Source organism: Pelophylax lessonae, assembly GCF_965119305.1.
Source record: "Pelophylax lessonae genome assembly, chromosome: 12".
Taxonomy (NCBI): domain Eukaryota; kingdom Metazoa; phylum Chordata; class Amphibia; order Anura; family Ranidae; genus Pelophylax; species Pelophylax lessonae.
The window spans coordinates 215,777,882-215,798,236 of NC_138779.1; the positions used below are offsets into that span (position 1 = coordinate 215,777,882).

General features: G+C 40.3%; 1 protein-coding gene across 1 annotated transcript; it reads left to right on the forward strand.

The window, feature by feature from the left end:
- The first annotated feature begins 330 nt into the window (after nt 1–330).
- Nucleotides 331–19,888, forward strand: LOC309567665 (dispanin subfamily A member 2b-like). The gene is made up of 2 exons (XM_082273088.1): nt 331–481; nt 19,630–19,888. Exons 1-2 carry the CDS (start codon nt 380–382, stop codon nt 19,777–19,779), a joined length of 252 nt encoding a protein of 83 aa, XP_082129214.1. The 5' UTR covers nt 331–379; the 3' UTR covers nt 19,780–19,888.
- The last annotated feature ends 467 nt before the right edge of the window (nt 19,889–20,355 follow it).

Below are 20,355 nucleotides of genomic sequence, written 5' to 3' on the forward strand. Positions count from 1 at the left end.
CATTGATGGGGGAATCCCTCCCACAGCACTATGGTGTTTTTCTGGCAGGGAGCCTTCCAAAACTTATTTATTTATTTATTTTGTTGGACGTTATAAGGATAACTGCTGCTTCTTTTCACAGAGGAAGTTAGATGAGGACAGAAGTTAAAAAGATTCTGCCTAGAAGAAGGGAAGTGTTTTTTGTGAAGGAGAGGCAAGCAAAAAAAAAGGAGGGGAACCAACTCCACCCTTTCTGTAGTAAACTCCACCTATGAAGTTGGGATAAAACTCCAGAAAAGTACAGAAACTTAATTGCACTGCAGGGTAGCAGGAAAGCTGACCAAGAGCAAAAAAAAAAAAAAAAGTGTAGCATTTGCTTTTGGCTACCTCTCCTGTGACGATGGCAATAACAAGGAACAAGGATTATTTGATTTGGTCCATTTTTAGCCTCATCTGTTGCTTCTGTCCCCTTGGGCTGGCTGCCTTGATCTTCTCAATAAAGGTAAGCTGCTGATATTTTAAAGACACTCTGTACATTTTTCGAACCTTTAAGAAAAGTTCAATCTCTTTCTGAAGTTACCTTTTTTTTTTTTTTTTTCACAAAAACAAGATATTTACGACAAGTTTAATAAAAGTTTAATTTCATATCAGCAAATCTACATTTGCTTCACAGAATGTGACATTCTCTATCTCTGGCCACAAACCCATTAATTGTGGTGGCTTTTCTACTTTTTTTAATTAAGCTTGAATTTTCCTTGTATTTTGTAGCATTTTTTTAATTTAATTATTTTTATTTAAATCAGAATCACAATGAAATCTATGGTTATTTTAGGATTTGGCAATTAAAAAAAAAAAAAAAAAACACATTGAGGACAAAAGAAATGTATTTTTCCCCTCAGGCAATGACTAATTGTCCAATCCTTATAATTACAAAAATAATGGTTGAATTTTTATAAAAGTAGTTGGTAAAAAGATTGGTTTAAATAAAAAATAAAAAATAAAAAAAGACCTAATTGGAAGATATTTCCCTGCACTTGGTTTTTTTGTTATTTTTCTGCACTTGGCTTTTTTTTTGTTTTTATCGGAATCACAATTCCGCGTTTTCCGCAATTTTGCATTTATGGGAATTTCAGAATTTTTTACAATAAAAAAATTTTAATGACTTTTTTTGCTCCATATGACAGTTATTCAATGGCTAATCCTCATAATTGTGTTATAAAAAAAAATAGATAGCAGTTGACCTTTTATGAAAAAGGTTACTTAAAAATGACCTTATAGTTTGTTGGAACATTATTCTCTGATGATGGTCATTTTCCCTGTATTGTGGAACCTGGTTTTTTTTTTTTTTTTTTTTTTTTTTTTTTGAACCTGACTTTTTTTTTTCAATCAAATGTATTGTTATTTTATTCCACAATTTCGCATTTATGGTGATTTTAGAATTTTTTACAATATAAAAAATTTGAATGACATTTTTTTGCTCCATATGACAGTTATTCAATGGCTAATCCTCATAATTGTGTTATAAAAAAAAATAGATAGCAGTTGACCTTTTATGAAAAAGGTTACTTAAAAATGACCTTATAGTTTGTTGGAAGATTATTCTCTGATGATGGTCATTTTCCCTGTTTTGTGGAACCTGTTTTTTTTTTTTTTTTTTTGCACCTGACTTATTTTTTTCAATCAAATGTATTGTTATTTTATAACATATTTTCCCAATATAAAAAAAAAAAAAACTTTTGTTATTGACAAAAAGTCTTTGTCCCATCTGACCTAGTTTATTGGAAAATATTTCCCATTTGATGGCCATTTTCTTGTATTCTGTAGCATTTTCTGCACTTGGCTTTTTTTTTTTTTTTTTTTTTATTTCTTTATCGGAATCCCAACTACATTTAGGCTGATTTTAGATTTTCTTGCATTAAAAAAAACCTTAAAACCATGTAATCCTTACAATATTGGTATAGAAAGAACTGATAATGGTTGCTTTTTTTATGAAGATGCTGGTTTTAAAAATTAACTCATAGCTTGTCGGAAAATTATTTTTTGTTAGTGGTCATTTAAAAAATAAATAAAAAATTAGAACACCTGATCCTTTAGATTACTTAGGAACTACTATCTATGACTTTTTCTGTTAGTCTGCAAACAACAGGAAACCACAAAGAATCACATTAGAATCATATTATTAACAGATTATTCTCTGTTGATGGTCATTTTCCTTCTATTTTGAAACCTTTTTTTTTATTTATCTTTATTTATTTATTTATTTATTTTTTTGCGCCTGATTTATTTATTTGTTTATTTTTTATCAGAAGTGCATTCAAATGTATTATTATTTTAAAACGTATTTTCACAATAAAAAAGAACAATATAATTTTTTTAATGACAAAAGACAATTTTTTGTTCCATCTGACCCAGTTTATTGGAAAATATTTCTCTTTTGATGGTCATTTTCTTGTATTTTGTAGCATTTTATGCACTTGGCTTTTTTTGTTTTTATTATTTCTTTGTAGGTATCCCAACTACATTTACGCTGATTTTAGAATTTTTTGCATTAAAAAAAACCTTAAAACCATGAAAGTTATTCAATGGCTAATCCTTACAATATTGGTATAGAAAGAATTGATAATGGTTGATTTTTTTTTTATGAGGGTGCTGGTTTTAAAAATGACCTCATAGCTTGTTGGAAAATTATTTTCTGTTAGTGGTCATTTAAAAAAAAATAAAAAATTATAACACATGATCATTTAGATTGCTTAGGAACTACTATCTATGACTTTTTCTGTTAGTCTGCAAACAACAGGAAACCACAAACAATCACATTACAATCATATTATTAACAGAATATTCTCTGTTGATGGTCATTTTCCTTCTATTTTGGAACCTTTTTTTTTATTTATCTTTATTTTTTTATTTTTGCACCTGATTTCTTTTTTTATTTATTTTTTTATTTTTTATCAGAAGTGCATTCAAATGTATTATTATTTTAAAACTTATTTTCACAATAAAAAAGAACAATATAATTACTTTAATGACAAAAGACAATTTTTTGTCCCATCTGACCCAGTTTATTGGAAAATATTTCCCTTTTGATGGTCATTTTCTTGTATTTTGTAGCATTTTATGCACTTGGCTTTTTTTTTTTTTTTTCCTTCTATTTTGGAACCTTTTTTTAATTTTTTTATTTTTGCACCTGATTTTTTTTTTTTTATCAGAAGTGCATTCAAATATATTATTATTTTAAAACTTATTTTCACAATAAAAAAGAACAATATAATTTTGTTAAATACAAAAGACAAGTTTTTGACCCAACAACCAATCCTTACAATATTGGTATAGAAGAAATTAATAACGGTTGACTTTTTTTTTAAAAAGAAAAATGCTGGTTTTAAAGTCTTAAAGTGCTATAAATCCAAAAAACAAAAATTTTATATATTACAGCTTACCAATCATTGAATGTGGTGGCTGCATTAGTTTTCTTTTTTTAGGCTCCCCCCTTTTTTATTTATTTTTTCCTTTTGGTATAAAGGTTTTTTTTTTTCTCAAATCATTTATGTACTCAAGATGGGATAAAGGTTTTACCCAAATAAATAAAAGCTCTTTATTTTATCCCCCCTCTGCCAGTGGTAACTGAACTGTCTCATCCATATAAACTGATACATTCTGCTGGAGAGCTTGTGCTTTTGAATCACCAGATTATAACAGAAGAAAGAAAGCCTAAAAAAGAAAACAAATGCAGCCATCACATCTAAGAATTGGGAAGCTTATATAATAAATGTTTGCTCTTGTGTTGAATACCGTTTTAAAAATGACCTCATAGCTTATTTTTTCTCTGTTAATGGACATTTTTAGGAAAAATAATTAGAATAAATTGGCACACTATTGTAATTATTTATTTTAATATTAATTATTTATGAATATTATTTATTATAAATGTATTTATTAATCACAGGGACACCCCCCCCCCCCTTTCACACAGCACACAGGAACAGAGCTAAGGCTTTCAATCACAGGCTGTGTGCTGGAGCTCCCCCCGTCACCTTTTTATGTCTTGGTGTCAGAAAAACTTGTGTTAGAAGTGACTCATGTTGATAGCAGAGGAAGGAGGAAGCAGACAGAAGTGACGCTTAGTGCTCCGGCCTGAGATAAGTACACACTATAGAGCAGCCGTCTCCAAACTGTGGCCTGGGGGCCAGATGCAGCCCTTTGCTTGTCTTTATCCAGCCCTTGGGACACTTTCCTCCTACTGACACCAATAATAGGGCATTACTCCTCCCACTGACACCAATGATGGGGCACTATTCCTCCCACTGACACCAATGATGGGGCATTACTCCTCCCACTAACACCAATGATGGGGCACTATTCCTCCCACTGACACCAATGATGGGGCACTATTCCTCCCACTGACACCAATGATGGGGCATTACTCCTCCCACTGATACCAATGATGAGGCACTATTCCTCCCACTGACACCAATGATGGGGCATTACTCCTCCCATTGATACCAATGATGAGGCACTATTCCCCCCACTGACACCAATGATGGGGCACTATTCCTCCATCTGACACCAATGATAGGACACTATTCCTCACACTGACACCAATGATGGGGCATTACTCCTCCCACTGATACCAATGATGGGACACTATTCCACCCACTGACACCAATGATGGGGCACTATTCCTCCATCTGACACCAATGATGGGGCACTTTTCCTCCCACTGACACCAATGATAGGGCACTATTCCTCACACTGACACCAATGATGGGGCATTACTCCTCCCACTGATACCAATGATGGGACACTGTTCCACCCACTGACACCAGTGATGGGACACTGTTCCACCCACTGACACCAATGATGGGGCACTATTCCTCCATCTGACACCAATGACAGGGCACTATTCCTTCCACTGACACCAATGATAGGACACTATTCCTACCACTGACACCAATAATGGGACACTATTCCTCCCACTGACACCAATGATGGGGCACTATTCCTCCCACTGATACCAATGATGGGGCACTATTCCTCCCACTGACACCAATGATGGGACACTATTCCTCATACTGACACCAATGATAGGGCACTATTCTTCCACACTGACACCAATGATGGGGCACTATTCCTCCCACTGATACCAATGATGGGGCACTATTCCTCCCACTGCCACCAATGATGGGTCACTATTCCTCCCACTGCCACCAATGATGGGGCACTATTTCTCCCACTGACGCCAATGATTGGGCACTATTCCTCCCAATGGCACCAACGACGAGGCACTATTTCTCCCACTGATACCAATAATTGGGCATTTGCTACTCCTCCTGACCCCCTAAAGCCTGAAGGACAGTAAACTGGCCCTTTGTTTAGAAAGTTTGGACACCCCTGCCATAGAGGGATGGTCTTTGTTCCTATTTCATGTCTGAGGTTTACAAATGCTTTAACTATTACATACAATTTATTTAGGACAGTCCTTGCCCTCACAGAGCTTACAATCTGAGGTCTCTCTGCATACATACACGGGGCATTTTACCACTTGCCCTGCCGGCGGGTCTATGGAGCACTTTGCTGTTCTTATTTATTCCAGCAAGGTGAATCCAAATTTTTACTAAATGAAAAACAAAAAAAGGGCAGCTTCGGAATAAAGAAAAAAAAAAAGCTATCCAGAGTGTCGGAAGACCTTTGAGTTGTATTTGCTGGACCACGGGTGCCATTGTGTAGTAAGGTATCACCTGGAGGGTGGAGTACAGATGTTCAGAAGGCATGCAACTCGTATAAAAAGTTTCTAGCAGCCAAAAGCAATGCGGGGGTTAAGCTGCACCCCATGCCAAGCTCATGGTGGGTCACGTATTTCCATAATGCCAGGAAATTTGTTGCATAAGAGGTATTCTTGCTCTAACTCAGCAATGCTTGTAAAGTGAAGACTAATTCAGGCTTGCAACTGACACCTGGTACATCTAGCGGGAGGCAAGGCTTTTCCTCAGGGTAGTAGACGTACATGTACTATCTGGTGGTGGGTGAAGAGCACACAACACAACAAATATGTTCTACCAAGCTGAAACAAGTGTTATGTGAATGGAAAGGGTTGGGCCGGATGCTATAAGCACTCCCAGGAGAACAATAGAGATCGGTGTGGACATTCTACCTTGGTTATACCTGGTCCTTCAGATGGAGAATTGGTTCTCAGCTACAGGTAGGTTTTGGCAAAAGGCCGGGGTGCATAGCTGTCCAGTGTTTTACTAAGTAACAAGACATAACCCAGACTAAACTCCCCATTATTTAACCTCCCATACCTGAACACAACCCAACTTTCACAAGGAACCCTGAAACGTAACCAACCACGTGTCTTTACTTTTACCCTTTAACCTTTAACCAGATCCATAAGGCTTCCTCCCGCAAACCTTAACCCTGCCCCATAACCTTTACCACCCAACCTTTATCCCTATCCATAACACTTGTCCTCAATCCTTGACCTTGTCCCATAACTTTTACGAGCCTAACCTTTATCCCTGTCCATCACACTTGTTCTCAAACCTGGTCCATAACTTTTACCACCCACCCTTTAACCCTGTCCATCACACTTGTTCTCAAACCTTGACCTTGTCCCATAACCTTTACCACCCAACCTTTATCCCTATCCATCACACTTATCCTCAAACCTTGACCCTGTCCCGTAACTTTTACCACCCAACCTTTATCCCTGTTCATCATCACACTTATCCTCAAACCTTAACCTTGTCCCATAACTTTTACCACCCAACCTTTATCCCTGTCCCTCACACTTATCGTCAAACCTTGACCTTGTGCTAAAACTTTTACCACCCAACCTTTATACCTGTCCATCACATTTATCCTCAAACCTTAACCTTGTCCCATACCTTTTACCACCCAACCTTTATACCTGTCCATCACATTTATCCTCAAACCTTAACCTTGTCCCATACCTTTTACCACCCAACCTTTATCCCTGTCCATCACAATTATCCTCAAACCTTGAACCTGGTCCATAACTTTTACCACCCACCCTTTAACCCTGGCCAATACTCTTACCATAAAACCTTGACCCTGTCCCATAACTTTACCACCCAACCTTTAACCTTTTCCATAACTCTTACCTACCCCCCCCCCCAAACCTTAACCGGTTACCGACCGCCGCACGACTATATACTGCGGTGGTCACCCCCGGCCAGGCAGAGTGACGTAGGGGTACGTCACTCGCCTGTCACTGACTTGTGAGCCAATTGCGGGCAGGCGCGCGCGCGCGCCCACCCCGGCTCATTCACTGACAAGTCAGTGCGTGTGACCGGCGGACCCGATCATCCGCCGGTCACTCACGATCGCTCCGGTGAAGGGAGAAAGGCGGACGGCTTATGTAAACAAGCCGCCTGCCATTCTCCCTGGTGTAAAAATGAAGATCAGACGGTTCTACTATGTAGGACCGTTGATCTCTGTTTTTACACCAATAGCCATGTCCCTTTACAGTTAGAAGCACGCCCCTAGGACACACTTAACCCCTCCCTCTCCAATACAGTTAACCCCTTCCCTGCCAGTGTCATTTTTGCAGTAACAGTGCATATGTATAGCACTGATTACTGCAGTAATGTCACTGGTACCCCCAAAAGTGTCAAAAATGTCAGTCAAGGGTCCGATCTGTCCGCCGCAATGTCGCAGTCCCGCAAAAAAAAAAAATCGCAGATCGCCGACATTACTGGTTAAAAAAAAAAACAACAAAAATGACAAAAATCTTTCCCTTTGTTAGTAAACGCGATAACTTTTGCGCAAACCAATCAAAATACGCTTTTTGTGATTTTTTTTTTACCAAACATATGTAGCATAAAACAAATTGGCCTAAAATGTTAAAAAATTTTGATTTTTACATTTTTTGGGGGGAACTTCATATAAATAAATTTGAAAAATATTATTTTTGCAAAATTAACGCTCTTTTTTTGTTTATAGCGCATGATCAAAAAATCGCACAGGTGATCAAATACCACCAAAAGAAAGCTCAGTTTGTGGGGAAAAAAAGACGTCAAATTCGTTTAGGTACAGCGTCACATGACCGCGCAATTGTCCGTTAAAGTCACACAGTGCCGAATCGCAAAATAGGCCCTGGTCAGGAAGGGGGTAAAATCATCCGGGGCTTAAGTGGTTAAGTTGCTGCTTTTTTTATCTTTGATGTAAGCGCAGATTTTTCCTTGGTTGTTACAAAAAGTCTTATATCTGCAGGAAACATTACTTAGCTGCATCTCCAAAGGTATAATTACCTCCATAATAAGGCAATTATCCACCAACATCCTTTCTTGTTACATTGTCAAACAGCCAGTGCAGGCATGATTTCTGCTCCCGGCTCCCCATTTAATATGGACTCTTCCGTGTGACTGGCAGTTTCCAGCAAGCCAAAGGCATCTGTTTTTTTTACCATTCTTTCATAGCTACAGATGCCTTGAGAAATTCCCCTTCATTTCCTGTCCGAGTAGCACCAGTGACACCCTGACACATAAGGTGTCACTGAAACAGGAAATAAGAGTAATCTTCCTCTATAGGGACACAGACAGGGGTAATCCTTCCTTGCTCCATTCGAAAGTATAAAATAAATATATAATTAATAATAAATAAATATATAAATAAGATAAATATATAAATAAAGAAAAAAAATATATAAATAAGATAATTATATTGTATTATATATATTAATATTATATATATATATATATATATATATATATATATATATATATATAATATATATATATAAATATGATAAATATATATATATATATATATATATATATATATATATATATATATATATATATATATATATGATAATATATAAATATGATAAATATGTAAATAAAGATAAAAAATAAATAAAAAAATATATAAATAAGATAAAGTTTTGGCTGGATCAGATTATAGGTGTAAGTCCAGCCAATACTTTTTTCTTAGTTTTGGATAGAGTGGGAAAGGGTTAGAACCCCCATTGGATTCTACTGCTATAGAGAAATTTCCTTTCACTTCCTGTCCTGGTGACAATGTTTTACAAGACAGGAAGTGAAGGGAACTCTCCAAAAGCAACACAGACAGAAGAAAAAGGCCCCACGCGGGCTTTCCGATCCGACCCCTGTCAGTTTTTCAGGCGGACCGGATTGGATGCTCCATGCATCCCTATGGAGCAGTGAATGTCAGCGGTGACATGTCCTCTGACACCCGCTGCTATCCGATCCGATCCTGTCCGTGAAATCCAGACGGATGGAAACCCTATTTTCCATCCGTCTGGATGATCGGATCGGATAGAATGAAAATGGACAGGCGGTCCTTTTTTATCCGATCTCCCATAGAGGAGAGTGGGGATCTGAGAGGTCTGTCTGTGCAAAGTAAGCGGAGACGGAGCTGTCATCCTCCTGCTCAGCGAGGATCGGCGGATCGATCCCCGCTGAGCAAAACGGAGCCCATGTGAAAGGACCCTTAGTCTTTTCCTTCAATAGACTAGGAGCTATCTAGAACCCCGTTCAGTTTTTTTTATTTTATTCTACATGTGAAAAGTCTAACTAGCGTGTCAGGCCAGGGATCTTACAATATTGGTGCTGGCTCATAACAGGAAAACCCCCCAAAAAAAGAAAGCGTCCAATGCATTTTGGGGGACTCAAAGACCTCCCCCTTCTTCAGGGGCACAAAATAGAAACATAAATTACTGTAAAAATATAAGGAATGTATTTTTTTTTTTTTTTTTGCAGCATTGAAGAAGGGGGCAATTGTTTGTTTTTTGTTTTTTTTTACTTGTATAGTTCTACTTTTATACTCTTTATTAGACACTATTTTCCTTTCTTTTTATGTTTTATTTTTTTTTTACAACACAAGTACACATTAAACACTTTTGCAATCACAAATAATTACAGTTAGCCCCCATTCACACTGGGGCGACGCTACCTCGGAGGTCGCGGTGCGAGCAGCGCGCCGCTACCTCGGAGCGGCTGCCACGGACTTCGTAACATTGAAGTCTATGGCGGTCGCCTCCTGGTCGCCCCAAAGAAGCTCCGGACCCTTTTTCTGAGTCGGAGCGACTTGTGTCGCTCCTATCAGAACGGGTCCGCAGCTTCCCTATGGGAGGCGACCTGCGGCGACCTGTGAGGCGACCAGGTCGCCTCACAGGTCGCCCCAGTGTGAACGGGGGGCTTACGGTTTTGATTGTCTTCGGCTATCATAATAATTAGCATACAACACTAGTGCATCATAAACAAAATATATACTGTATATACTCAAAACAAAATCATATATAATAACTTACTATGTATAAACATTTCCTCAATCTTCTAATTATACTATTGATATCTCTGTATTTGACCCATACCATTTCCCCTATGACCATATTAACACTTTTGACCAAAATTTGTGCTTTATCCAGATATTACTATTTAATATACTGTGTTTTATTATCCCATGCCTTGTAACCTCTCTCTAACTAGTTGTAGAGGAACCAATTTCATAGTATTTACCAATTTGTCCCTGCCTGAAACGCGTTGGAGGTTTATGCTTTCTTGTTCCAGTCCACAATCGTTTAATACTGGTGCCAGTTTTCAACAAGAAAACATTAAACGGCCATCACATTTTAGGGGCTCAAAGCTCTCCCCCATCCTCAATGCTGTAAACAATTCCAGAATTTTTTTTTCACAATAAACTTTTTTTAGAATAACAATAATAATAATAAAATAAAATATATATATATATATATATATATATATATAAAACAAAAATATAATTTATACATACACACATAAATATATATATATATATATATATATATATATATATATATATATATATATATATATATATATATATTTTTTTTTTTTTCTTAACCTTTTTTGTAATTTTAAACAGAGCAGTAAAGGGTTTAAAAAAAAACAATATATATATATATATATATATATATACACTGCTCCAAAAAAAAAAATGAAAGGAACACTTTTTAATCAGAGTATAGCATCAAGTCAATTAAACTCATGGGATGTTGATCTGGTCAGTTAAGTAGCAGAGGGGGTTGTTGATTAGTTTCAGCTGCTTTGGTGTTAATAAAATTAACAACAGGTGCACTAGATGGGCAATAATGAGACGACCCCCATAACAGGATTGGTTTTACAGGTGGAGACCACTGACATTTTCTTCCCTACTCATCTTTTCTGACTGTTTTTCACTAGTTTTGCATTTGGTTAGGGTCAGTGTCACTACTGGTAGCATGAGGAGATACCTGGACCCTATAGAGGGGGTTAGTGTCACTACTGGTAGCATGAGGAGATACCTGGACCCTATAGAGGGGGTCAGTGTCACTACTGGTAGCATGAGGAGATACCTGGACCCTATAGAGGGGGTCAGTGTCACTACTGGTAGCATGAGGAGATACCTGGACCCTATAGAGGGGGTCAGTGTCACTACTGGAAGCATGAGGAGATACCTGGACCCTATAGAGGTTGCACAGGCAGTCCAACTCCTCCAGGATGGCACATCAATACGTGCCATTGCCAGTAGGTTTGCTGTGTCTCCCAGCACAGTTTTAAAAGCATTGAGGTGTCAAGGTCTTACTTTGACCTCCTGTTGGCAGCCATCTTGGACATGGGCAGACTGCTGCCTCTTATAGACTCTAATTGCATCATCACTTGCCTGCTGCCTGGGCATCCTACAGTGATGATGCTGCACATTCTGACTATATATATAACCTGATGGGTTGCAGTCCTTGCCCTTGCGTTTGTGCTCCAAGGTGCATCTCTGCTAGCAGTCTTCTGTTCTCCGTGTTCCTCCGTGTATGACCAGGCTTGGCTGACGACTCTCCTGGTTCTCGACCCCGCATTGGCAGATGACCTGGCATACAGTAGACTACCCGCTTCTGGACTCTACCCCGGCTTGTTCCTGCTCTCGCTTCCTCACTCTTGCTGTGCATTTATTGTTGTTTGCTCCAATAAACTGCTTTATTTTACCTGCATCCCCCTGTGGTCTGGTTTCCTTGCACCCTGACAGGAGGAGATTCCAGGAGACAGGCAGTTACTCTAGGAGAGCTGGACAGGGCCGTAGAAGGTCCTTAACCCATCAGCAGGACCGGTATCTGCTCCTTTGTGCAAGGAGGAACAGGATGAGCACTGCCAGAGCCCTACAAAATGACCTCCAGCAGGCCACTGGTGTGAATGTCTCTGACCAAACAATCAGAAACTGCCTTGAGGGTGGCCTGAGGGCTCGATGTCCTCTAGTGGGCCCTGTGCTCACTGCCCGGCACTGTGGAGATCGATTGGTATTGGCAGGTCTACCACTGGCACTCTGTGCTTTTCACAGATGAGAGGAGGTTCACCCTGAGCACATGTGACAGACGTGAAAGGGTCTGGAGAAGCCGTGGGGAACGTTATGCTGCCTGTAACATTGTTCAGCATGACCGGTTTGGTGGTGGGCCAGTGATTGTCTGGGGAGGCAAATCCATGGAGGGATGCACAGACCTCTACAGGCTAGACAATGGCAACCCGACTGCCATTAGATATCGGGATGAAATCCTTGGACCCATTGTCAGACTCTACACTGGTGCAATGGGTCCTGGGTTCCTCCTGGTGCACATCAATGCACGACCCCATGTGGCGAGAGTATGCAGCCAGTTCCTGGAGGATAAAGGAATTGATACCATTGAATGGCCCCCACGCTCGCCTGACCTAAATCCAATAGAACATCTCTGGGACATTATGTTTTGGTTCATCGGTCACCGCCAGTTTGCACCTCAGTTTGTTCAGGAGCTCAGTGATACCCTGGTCCAGATCAGGGAGGAAATACCCCAGGACACCATTCATCGTCTCATTAGGAGTATGCCCCGACGTTGTCAGACATGCATACAAGCACGTGGGGGCCATACAAACTACTGAGGACCATTCAGAGGTCCTGCAATGAAATTTCTGCAAAATGGACTCGCCTGCTGCATCATTTGTCCACTTTGATTTTCGGGGTGTCTTTAAAATCAGCCCTCTGTAGGGTGATAATTTTAATTTCCATCAAACAATGTGGCATCCTTTCCTTCCTAACACATTGCCCAGTCCATACCAGTATAGGTCTTAACACATTGCCCAGTCCATACCAGTATAGATCCCAATACATTACCCAGTCCATACCAGTATAGATCCTAACACATTACCCAGTCCATACCAGTATAGATCCTAACACATTACCCAGTCCATTCCAGTATAGATCCTAACACATTACCCAGTCCATACCAGTATAGATCCTAACACATTACCCAGTCCATACCAGTATAGATCCTAACACATTACCCAGTCCATTCCAGTATAGATCCTAACACATTACCCAGTCCATACCAGTATAGATCCTAACACATTACCCAGTCCATACCAGTATAGATCCTAACACATTACCCAGTCCATATCAGTATGGACCACCAATATAAGGAGCATTCTTCTCACTGACCACCAATGTAAGGGACATTCTTCCCACTGACCACCAATGTAAGGGAGATTCTTCCCATGGATCACCAACGTAAGGAGCATTCTTCCCACTGATCACCAATGTAAGGGACATTCTTCCCACTGACCACCAATGTAAGGGACATTCTTCCCACTGACCACCAATGTAAGGGACATACTTCCCACTGACCACCAATGTAAGGGGCATTCTTCCCACTGACCACCAATGTAAGGAGCATTCTTCCCACTGACCATCAATGTAAGGGACATTCTTCCCATGGATCACCAACGTAAGGAGCATTCTTCCCACTGATCACCAATGTAAGGAGCATTCTTCCCACTGACCACCAATGTAAGGAGCATTCTTCCCACTGACCACCAATGTAAGGAGCATTCTTCCCACTGACCGCCAATGTAAGGGGCATTCTTCCCACTGACCACCAATGTAAGGAGCATTCTTCCCACTGACCGCCAATGTAAGGGGCATTCTTCCCACTGATCACCAATGTAAGGGGCATTCTTCTCGCTGACCACCAATGTAAGGAGCATTCTTCCCACTGATCACCAATGTAAGGGGCATTCTTCCCACTGACCACCAATGTAAGGGGCATTCTTCCCACTGACCACCAATGTAAGGGGCATTCTTCCAGTTGACCTCCAATTACATCCAAGATGGCGGCACCCTGCACCAGGGCTTTTGGATTTCTACACAAGGAAGGCTTTTTTTAACCTTCATAAAATCCATCACATGCACATATCATGTTAAATTAAGATTGTAGTTGAAGTTAATGGTCTGGTGACCGGGTCTCTTTAACTTTTTTCAGTGGCATAACAGTAAGAATATCAGTATAGACATGTGCTAAGAGTTACATTTCTGAGAATCTGCTTTCCATTCAAAAAAAGACAATAGCGGTTTTCTTAGAAGAGACAAAAATAAAAATGGCGCTCGTTTCCCAAATGTTTCCACCCAGTTTAACAAAAACAGGATGTGTGCTTACATGCCATCCGCTATAACGGAGAACAGTCCCGGTGACTCATCCCAGGCTGGGGCTCCCCCCAGGGCACTGCAAACCAAATCTGGCAGCGGTTTGGGTGACTGCGCCCATCTTTTCCCGCCGCCCCTCACCATCAACAACGAGCACAACAGGGTGACTCCACTTTCGTGTATACAATTACTACACAAGTTATAGTGTAATAATATGTTATTAACCACTTCAGCTCCCCCCTTCATGACCAGCCCAGTTTTGCTATTCAGCACTGCTCTACTTTAACTGGTAATTGCGGGGTCACGCAACACTGAACCCAAATAAAATGTATATAATTGTTTTTTCACAGGAATAGAACTTTCTTTTGGTGGTATTTGATCAATAGAGATGTGCGGTTTGTTTCATTCTGAAAAAAATATTCGGACAAGTTTTTCGTTATTCGGAGATTCGGATATGTCCGAATTTCCAAATTACAGAATAAACGAATGTTTACCAAATAACGAAACTCGTCCGATTTTCCGAAATTCAAATCAAATTTTACATGTCCGAATTTCCAAATTACAGAATAAACAAATGTTTACCAAATAACGAAACTGGTCCGATTTTCCGAAATTCGAATCAAATTTTACATCGAATTTCATTCAAACTGTAAACATATTTCTGAAATCAAAGACAGGTGTGTCATTAGAGCACCATTTCCAAATAATACTGTTTTTGTTAAGCTAATGGTGATTACTTCCCGCGCCCCGGCAAGTGACGCGGTGCGGCTCCCGTTCTGGGACGATGTCATATGATGTTCCTAGGACACGACGCGACCTCGGTAAAGAGCCAATGACGCGGTTCCTTACCCATGTGATCGGCTGTGTCCAATCACAGCTGACCACATGTAAATGTGGAAGTGCCGGTAATCCTCGATCCTCACCTCACACTGATGTGACGGGGACAGCCAATCAGCAGCCTCTCCTCGCAGGAGAGACCAGTACAGGTAATCAGGACACAGATCTTCAGTGCTCTGATTATGGTAAAGCCCCAGAAGTGCCTGTCAGTGACCTCAATCAGTGAACATCAGTGACACCAATCAGTGCCCATCAGTGACCTCAATCAGTGCCCATCAGTGACACCAATCAGTGCCCATCAGTGACACCAATCAGAGCCCATCAGTGACACCAATCAGTGCCCATCACTGACCCCAATCAGTGCCCATTAGTGACCCCAATCAGTGCCTACACATCAGTGCCACCTATCAGTGCCCATCAGTGCTGCATACTAGTGCCACCTATCAGTGCCCATTGGCGCCGCCTATCAGTGCACATCAGTGCAGCCTATCAGTGCCCATCAGTGAAGGAGAAAAATTACATGTTTACACAATTTACTAACAGAAATTAAGAAAAACCACCTATCAATGCCCATCAGTGCGGCATATTAGTGCCTGCTCATCAGTGCCACCTATCAGTGCCCATCAGTGCTGCATATTACTGCCACCTATCAGTGCCCATTGGCGCCGCCTATCAGTGCTCATCAGTGCAGCCTATCAGTGCCCATCAGTGAAGGAGAAAAATTACATATTTACACAATTTACTAACAGAAATAAAGAAAAACCACCTATCAATGCCCATCAGTGTGGCATATTAGTGCCTGCTCATCAGTGCCGCCCCATCAGTGCCCATAAGTGCCACCTCATCAGCACCCATCAGTGCAGCCTATCAGTGCCACTTATCAGTGCCCATCAGTGCAGCCTATCGGTACCCATCAGTGCCCCCTCATCAGTGCACATCAGTGAAGGAGAAAAATTACATATTTACACAATTTACTGACAGAAATTAAGAAAAAACACTTATCAGTGCCCATCAGTGTGGCATATTAGTGCCTGCTCATCAGTGCCACCCCATCAGTGCCCATAAGTGCCACCTCATCAGCACCCATCAGTGCAGCCTATCAGCGCCCACCAGTGCCACCTATCAGTGCCCATCAGTGCCACCTATCAGTGCTCATCAGTGCATCCTATCAGTGCCCATCAGTGCCCCCACATCAGTGCACATCAATGAAGGAGAAAAATTACTTATTTACGAAATTTTGCTGACAGAAACTACTGAACTCAGAAAAGACTGAAAGAAAAACCACGTATCACCTTCCCATCAACTCTGACCAGCTTCCCTGTCCCTGCTGAAGAAGATCATCCCCACACCATGATGTTGCCACCACCATGTTTCACAGTAGGGATGGTGTGTTCAGGGTGATGTGCAGTGTTAGTTTTCCGCCACACGTAGTGTTTAGCTTTTAGGCTAAAAAGTTCAATTTTGGTCCCATCTGAGCAGAGCACCTTCTTCCACATGTTTGCTGTGTCCCCCACATGGCTTCTCACACACTGCAAACGGGACTTCTTATGGCTTTCTTTCAGCAATGTCTTTCTTCTTGTCACCCTTCTATAAAGGGCAGATTTGTGGAGCGCACGACTAATAGTTGTCCTGTGGACAGATTCTCCCACCTGAGCTGTGGATCTCTGCAGCTCCTCCAGAGTTCCCATGGACCTCTTGGCTGCTTCTCTGATGAATGCTCTCCTTGCCCGGCCGGTCAGTTTAGGTGGACGGCCATGTTTTGGTAGGGTTGCAGCTGTGCCATACTCTTTCCATTTTCCCATGATGGATTGAACAGCGCTCCGTGAGATGTTCAAAGCTTGGGAGATTTTTTATAACCTAATCCTGCTTTAAACTTCTCCATAACTTTATCCCTGACCTGTCTGGTGTGTTCCTTTGCCCTCATGATGCTGTTTGTTCACTAAGGTTCTCTAACAAACCTCTGAGGGCTTCACAGAACAGCTGTATTTATACTCAGATTACATTACACACAGGTAGACTCTATTTACTAATTTGGTGACTTCTGAAGGCAATTGGTTCCACTAGATTTTAGTTAGGGGTATCAGAGTAAAGGGGGTGAACACAAATGCAGGCCACACATTTTACAGATTTATTTCTAAAAAAATGTGAAAAACATTTATCATTTTCCTTCCACTTTACAATTATGTGCCCCTTTGTGTCGGTCTATCATATAAATTCCCAATAAAATACATTTACCTTTTTGTTTGTAACATGACAAAATGTGGATATAAATCTGATTTCAACAATCTGTCCCACATTTTCACCTCACTTGCCACATTTTTTTATAAGGTGGCACCCTGCAAAACGCTGAATGTTCGATTGAAAAAGGGGGGCACTGTGTCCCTGTAATGTCATGTTTGTCTTTATGAAACTTTAATAATGAATCAAACTGGAACCTGGGGTGTTGGCATTTCTCTACAAGCCGTAAAAACTTGACAGGGGTCCTAAGCTTTCATTACTATTAAGTATAAAGTTAGCAGTGCCTGGTACAAATGGTCATATAGCTTGAAATTAGTGCGAAACGTTTATTGAATAAAATATGGCCAACGCGTTTCATGGGAAGGGCCTCTCTCTTCCTCAGGGTTTAACTGCCATTTCTAAACACCTGCTGAAAATGTCACTTGCCTGGTCTTAATCCATGTACTTTTTCCAGGGTAATGATTAGGAGGTATTGAAGCCACTGGTTCAGCATGACTACAAGTAGTTTAGGATGAGCAGTATTACCTTGGGAGATTATTAATGGTAGGCTCTTTACTTCCTCACTACAGATCTCCTTTACAAATATTCCTTCTCTGCCAGGAAGAGGGAAAGAAAAGGAAAACAAAAGGAAAAGGAGAAGGAGAAGGAAAGGGAAAAGGAAAAGGAAGGGGAAAGGAAAGGAAAGTAAAAAGGAGAAGGAAAGGGAAAGGGAAAGGAGAGGAAAGGAGAGGAAAGGAAAGGAGAGTAAAGGAGAGGAAAGGAAATGAAAAAGCAGAAGGAAGTTAAAAAGGGGATAGGAGAAGGAAAGGAAAAGAAAAAGGGGAAAGGAGAAGGAAATGAAGAAGGGGAAAGGAGAAGGAAATGAAAAAGTCGAAAAGAGAAGGAAAGGAGATGAAAAAGGGGAAAGGAGAAGAAAAGGAGATAAAAAAGGGGAAAGGAGAAGGAAAGGAAAAGAAATAGGGGAAAGGAGAAGGAAATGAAGAAGGGGAAAGGAGAAGGAAATGAAAAAGTCAAAAAGAGAAGGAAAGGAGAGGAAAAAGGGGAAAGGAGAAGAAAATGAGATAAAAAAAAGGGAAAAGGAGAAGGAAAGGAAAGGAAAAGAAATAGGGGAAAGGAGAAGGAGAAGGAAATGAAAAAGGCGAAAAGAGAAGGAAAGGAGATGAAAAAGGGGAAAGGAGAAGGAAGAGAAAAGAAAAATGGGGAAGGAGAAGGAAAGGAAAGGAAAAAGGCAAATTAAGTTAAAAAGGGAATAGGAGAAGGAAAAGAAAAGAAAAGAAAAAGGGGAAAGGAGAAGGAAAGGAAAAGAAAAAGGGGAAAGGAGATGGAAATGAAAAGGGAAAGGAGAAGGAGATAAAAAGGCGAAAAGAGAAGGAAAGGAGAGGAAAAAGGGGAAAGGAGAAGGAGAGGAAAAGAAAAAGGGGGAAGGAGAAGGAAAAGAAAAGGGAATAGGAGAAGGAAAGGAACTAAAAAGGGGGAAAGGAGAAGGAGAAGGAAATGAAAAAGGGGAAAGGGGGAGGGAGAAAGGAGAAGGAAATTAAATGAACAAAAAGGGAAAGGAGAAGGAAAGAAAATTAAAAAGTGAAAAAAAAGAGAAGGAAGGAACTGAAAAAGGGGAAAGGAGAAGGAAATGAAAAAGGGAATAGGAGAAGGAAAGAAACTGAAAAAGGGGAAAGGAAAAGGAAATGAAAAAGGGGAAAGGAGAAGGAAAGGGGAAAAAGAGAAGGAAAAGAAAAGAGAAAAGGAGAAGGAAAGGAAAAGAAAATGAGAAAAGGGGGAAGTAAAAGAAAAAGAGGAAAGGAATAAAAATAGGGGAAAGGAAAGGAATGGATTAAGGGAAAAATAGAAACTGAAGAGAGGGAAGAAATGAAAGGAGGAATGGGGGAGAGAGGAAGAAAAAAAGAAGAAAAGGAGAGGAAAGGAGAAGAAAAAGGAAATGAAAACAGAATAAAAGGGAAAAGCAGAAGTATTGGTGAAGAAAGGAGAAGGAAAGAGAAAGCGACAGGGAAAGGAAAGTATACAAAGTAACACAATATGCATCCTATTGAACAGAATGCAGTGACATTGTAACTCTTCTGTATGTATAGAAGACTGTCTCTCCATATCTGTCTGCCACTAATTCCTCCTCATTTTCTCTTTCAGTCACGTGATGCAAACAATCAAAATGATGCGGATACGGCAGCCAAACACTCCCGCATGGCATTCTACCTGAACATCGCGGCCTTGGTCCTGGGCGTCATCCTGATCATTGTTGTCGTGGCTTTACAGATTGTGGCGGCACAACGCCGATAGCACAACTTCTCCACCGGATGCAAGAGGAGAATGATCACACGGATCTCTATTATGGAACCACCGTCTCCACTATATGTACATTACCCAATAAAACCCATGTTTATATATTCAGGAGGTATAGTTGATGTGTTTTTTTTTTTTTTTTTAATTCATCAAAGAAAAGGATGTTCCACTCAAAATTGATATTTATTATTGGGTGGAGGATATTTCATTCTCCCTACCATAATTTACTAATATAGCTTCTGACTACCAGAGACTACAAAGAATATCAATAGAAAAGCATACTAAGCAATCATAAAGGAGTCCATACATACTGAATAAGAACAGATACTGAGAATTACACCCGGGATACAGGACAGAGAAGTGGTACTGTGCAGAATCCATACATACAGAGTAAGTACAGATACTGAGAATTCCCTCGGCATACAGAATATAGAAGTGGTACTGTGCAGAGTCCATACATACAGAAGAAGAACAGATAATGAGAATTACACCCGACACACAGGATGAGAGAAGAGGTACTGTGCAGAGTCCATACATACAGAATAAGAACAGATACTGAGAATTACACCCGGC